Source organism: Rhagoletis zephyria, unplaced genomic scaffold (genome assembly GCF_001687245.7).
Source record: "Rhagoletis zephyria isolate East Lansing unplaced genomic scaffold, Rhagoletis_zephyria_1.1 Rzeph_scaffold_07149, whole genome shotgun sequence".
Lineage (NCBI taxonomy): Eukaryota > Metazoa > Arthropoda > Insecta > Diptera > Tephritidae > Rhagoletis > Rhagoletis zephyria.
The window spans coordinates 24417-29436 of NW_016164232.1; the positions used below are offsets into that span (position 1 = coordinate 24417).

Here is a 5020-nt window from a genome sequence, read left to right on the forward strand (position 1 = left end):
ATGGTTTTTTCCATATATTAGTAAAAAGCATTTTGTTCGTTCACAATTCAGATACAATATTTATTACGTACTTACTTGGTAACACTCTTCTTTTTTTATTAATATAAAAAGATTGTAAGACTAAAGCTTAAACTATACATAGCTACATACAAAAAGGATCATACAAGTATTAAGTAACTTTCTAGCTGAAATTTGACAGCTGTCGTATGTTTCCGATTCTCAAACTTTTAATTTGTGTACTTAGCAATATTTCCTGTTTTATTTTTGTTTTATCTTCAGTTTACGAGTAATTGATATATGATCTTTATTTACATTTTTGTTTGTATTTAATGATTTTAAGAATTAAGCTGCTAACTAAAATACTTTTTAATAGTTTATTGTAATATAATATTTGCGGCAAAGTCTTCATTAAATATGAGAGTTAATGATTTTTTAAATGCGATCGCGATTATTTGATTTAAGGCTGTTTCCAATATGGAAAATACAAACGAACACAAATTATGTATGGTAAATTCAAATAATATTCGTACAAATGAATAGGGTGTGTAGCGAAACTTTACCGTATAAATGCACACAATGCGAATCAGTCTTCTGGCAGAATAACAACAATCTTAAAATATTATTACAATAGATACAGATGTTTTAAATAAGGAAAGATTCATAATTTTCTTTTGTTCTATCTTAGATTCATATTAATTCCCGAATATGAAGAAAGAAACGTCAACGCCTCCTTACCAATCGTTTTAGAATGGTTTCTTAGTGTTTCTAATTCTCCAACACAAGCAGCCCTGCTGCTTTTAGTGTAATTTATATTTGTAAACACTTTCGGCTGCCATGACTTGCATACACATTGTCAAATGCGTTGATAAGTTCATCCATGCCCTTGAGTAGACCCTCCTCGCAGTTTCCCGGCACCCAAGGCGCACGATGATTCACACTAACTCCCGCTGGTAAAGGTCGTGATTTAGCAAAATCTATTAACCAAGCGCCAACCTTATCATCGTCGTAAACAATAAAAATGCTGGAGCCAACCACTTCATGCCGTTGAAAGAATGCTGATTTTTCCATTACTGAACGCAAATGCTTTAGACGCTTGATGAGCTCTTTTGTTATGGAGCGCTTAGCACCGAGGAACTGTTCTATTGTTTGTGTAATCTGATCGCTATTGCGTACCGTTTTAAGATCCTTTACAGGTGGACGTCCGCGTAGGCGCAGGGCTTCTATGCGAAAACCTTTCGATTGCGATGAGGACATCGATTCACGGAAAAGCATATAACGTAGTTTTGTAATGGCCTGTGCTTCGTGTTCCTCAGCTGTAGGTGCAATTGGGTCGACTGCTACCATTTTCTTGTACAAATCCGGACGAAGTGTCTTGTTTGTGACCTCTGATTCGAGGAAAGTGCGGCAACCCATTTTAATATCCATAACACATGGATCTTTGAAACCAGTCAATAGATCCTGGAGATCGATGAAGTATTCGCCATTTACTTCTTGCGCGCCATAGAATTGTGGCACAATTTTAGCGGTTTGTGGTTCTTGTGTAAGCATTTTATATGCGAGCACCTCATTGTCCGTAAGACTGGCAACGCGTTTGCGCACAACGCCAGCAGTTGTGGGAACAATGCTAAAAAAAAGAAAGAAAAAACAACGAAAGGTAAGTTAAGTGAAACAAAGAACGATTCTGTTTAAAGTGAAAGAAGTGAAGTATTTTATGAGTATGGTGACAATGAGTGACAAATAATGTGTGAACGTCAATGAAAATTTTATAATAATGCGTTTTCGCAAGCTCAGAAGTGGCATATTTACCTTTCTGGATGTCCAGACAATTGCATCCAACCTGGCGGTTTAACGTTTGCGTTAAAATGCTGATTGTTTTGATTGTGTTCCAGAAGCGCAGGCGTCGCCGGTGCACTCAATTCTAATGCATTCTAAAATTAAAAAAGAAAATATAATGTAAATTAGTTTGTTTACTTAAAAAGGAAACGAACAAAAAAGGAATATATGTATGTAGTTGTTAGAGTTTTTTGTACTTCGCTCCAAGAAACGAGTTGATAACGTGATAATGTGATTAGTAAATTAGTTGTACTTATATGTATTTTATAGCGAATACAGCAGTGCGCTTGGTATTTATAAATGCGTATGTAGAACAAGCGATTATACTTTTTTAAAATTTTTTTTTAATGTCAACGCGTGTTGTCAATGAGACAGCTAGACAGGCGCCAGACAAGAGATTGTTTTGAAATGTTCCTAAACTTCTGCACTGATCACACATTCGTTGTTTCTGTGTTAATTTTTTGTGTGAACAAATATGTACGTTAAACAACAACTTGGCTTTGAAAAATCCAAATNTATTTTATGAGTATGGTGACAATGAGTGACAAATAATGTGTGAACGTCAATGAAAATTTTATGATAATGCGTTTTCGCAAGCTCAGAAGTGGCATATTTACCTTTCTGGATGTCCAGACAATTGCATCCAACCTGGCGGTTTAACGTTTGCGTTAAAATGCTGATTGTTTTGATTGTGTTCCAGAAGCGCAGGCGTCGCCGGTGCACTCAATTCTAATGCATTCTAAAATTAAAAAAGAAAATATAATGTAAATTAGTTTGTTTACTTAAAAAGGAAATGAACAAAAAAGGAATATATGTATGTAGTTGTTAGAGTTTTTTGTACTTCGCTCCAAGAAACGAGTTGATAACGTGATAATGTGACTAGTAAATTAGTTGTACTTATATGTATTTTATAGCGAATACAGCAGTGCGCTTTGTATTTATAAATGCGTATGTAGAACAAGCGATTATACTTTTTTTTATTTTATTTTTTTAATGTCAACGCGTGTTGTCAATGAGACAGCTAGACAGGCGCCAGACAAGAGATTGTTTTGAAATGTTCCTAAACTTCTGCACTGATCACACATTCGTTGTTTGTGTGTTAATTTTTTGTGTGAACAAATATGTACGTTAAACAACAACTTGGCTTTGAAAAATCCAAATTTTAAGAGGGATTTCCAATTAGTAAAGCGCTTAATTAAGCTTAAGGTTTGAAATATTTCGTGAAATAAACAAAATGGTTTTAGTATCCAACAATTGGCGTATTTGGAAGAATATTAAAAAGTCGAACCAAACATTGTTTATGCCTCGCACCTACCTGAAATGTCTATCGTTGGCTACGTAAACATTAGCCAATTGCCAAATATTGTGTAAGCAACACTGATTGCAATAATATATGTACAATACATGTCGCGACGACAAAAAGGAATCGTTTTTTTTATCATTGTTTATACAAAAATAAGGAAAAAGGTCACAAGTGACGCATTTAAAGGGGCAGTATAAAGTCCGAGATTTATTTTGCGGAAGAAATGCAACAAGAAAATAAAGTGCAAAATAGAGGCAAAGAAATGCAAATAGTGCTTAGTACTTTTGTTTATTAAAAGAAAACTGAATTGGCTACAAAAATTAACGACTAACAGATGTTCAAAAGTTTTAAAAAATTTCCTGTGCTTCTTTTGTTTCCTTCTTTCCGCCTTTCTTGTTTAATGCCGCTTTCAAAGCGAAAATCTTTCACGTGCTGAATGCGTGCTATGTATACATCATTCACTCGACTTCAGTCACATAACCTTTAATTTAACCTCATTTGTTTTAAATTTTTTCCTTTTTCGGGAATATTTTTTTGCAAAATGACGCAAAAATTTAACTGCCGCATTATATCACTCGACCGATTGTCAGTCAATAAATGTCAATGAACAACAATTAGTGCCGCTATTAATTGCTGCAAAAATGCTTGTAGCTAACGGAATTATTGCGATTCAAAGATGGTTTATCAATAAATTTGTGCGAAAAGTGCTGATAAAGAACACAGATTAGGCGCCCAGTTCTACATGTTGGTCCACGCTTGTAAAAGAAACACAAAACCATATGTGTGATGAAATATTTGCACGCGTTAACAACACCATACGCCTTCGTGATTAGGGCATTGACATAAGCGTATGTAGTAGGGTTATCGATTTGAATATTTTGTTCAAAGTTTACAACCGTCTAGTTTTTTTTTTTGAAATCCTACAATAAACGGAAATGACTGCGTTGTTTCATTGACAGCAATTTAGAGCGTTGAGAAGTGATTATGTTAAAGGAAATTATGGCAACTCTGTCGCGAGCAAGGTAATTTGCGGTGGGGTAGGATTGGCGTTTTAAGCAGATTTTATTGTTTTAAAGCAGGAAGTTAGTGCCCTTATTGCTTGACATTTAGTGTTTTTCTTTCCCACTTCATTTTGCTTTAAACATTTTTATTGCAATATGTTTTTGTTTCACTGACGCTTTCTTTCAACGCAAATACTTGAACTACAATTGTTTATAAAGAAAAATGTTTACCTTCTGCTTTTGAACTGATTTTTGTTCAAGTTAAAGAAGCAAAAAATACATACACACTTATAAAAATCAAAACAAAAGACAAGGCCCCTAGCAATAAAATTACAGTTTTAATCGATTTTCCCGCGCGCTGTTGTATTTTTTTTTTTTTAATTTTTTTTTATATACGCAACTTATTTCTTTGGCGCGAGCGAGCGTAGTATATGTTTAATGTTGTTTTTAAGTATGGAAAATTTTTGCATTTACTGTGTTAATATTTATTGTAGTTAAACAAAAATATTGATATAAAAACATTTGCAATGTATGCTTAAATACTTACGATGGCCAGAAATTTCAGCAATGACATGCGATGTGGCGGTAATATATCACGTTGACTTAAATAGTCGGCCATATAATTTTCAAATCGTTTTTCTGCAACAAAAAAGATAGAAGAAAATGTTACGATTAATTGAATGCAAAAAATATAATATACATATACATATCTATAACTAGAATTTATCGATTAAAATTACTAAAATTTTTCTAAATTTTCTATATGTTCAAGCGCTTCACTGATGCTATTCCGTGCTGTCGCTTAACTAGCCAACCGTTAGGTTTATACCACTAGTTAAACTGTGTGATCTTCCACAATTTAGTTAATGAGCTGCTCGCCTTT

The 5020-nt window shown here is 33.8% G+C and overlaps 1 protein-coding gene across 1 annotated transcript; it reads right to left on the reverse strand.

The window, feature by feature from the left end:
• IP3K1 (inositol-trisphosphate 3-kinase-like protein) lies at nucleotides 1–4772 on the reverse strand. The gene is made up of 3 exons (XM_017629857.1): nucleotides 4685–4772; nucleotides 2451–2572; nucleotides 1–1624 (listed from the first exon to the last, which is right to left on the reverse strand). The coding sequence occupies exons 1-3, from the start codon at nucleotides 4754–4756 to the stop codon at nucleotides 808–810; spliced, it is 1011 nt and encodes a 336-aa protein (XP_017485346.1). The 5' UTR covers nucleotides 4757–4772; the 3' UTR covers nucleotides 1–807.
• Between the last annotated feature and the right edge of the window lie 248 nt (nucleotides 4773–5020).

Excerpts from the sequence above, each read along its gene's own strand:
- IP3K1 (XM_017629857.1), bottom strand. The coding sequence starts at position 4,756 with ATGGCCGACTATTTAAGTCAACGTGATATATTACCGCCACATCGCATG. Across the intron at positions 2,573-4,684 it reads TGCTGAAATTTCTGGCCATC|AATGCATTAGAATTGAGTGC; the intron begins GTAAGTATTTAA and ends TTTTAATTTTAG. Across the intron at positions 1,625-2,450 it reads TTGTCTGGACATCCAGAAAG|CATTGTTCCCACAACTGCTG; the intron begins GTAAATATGCCA and ends TCTTTTTTTTAG.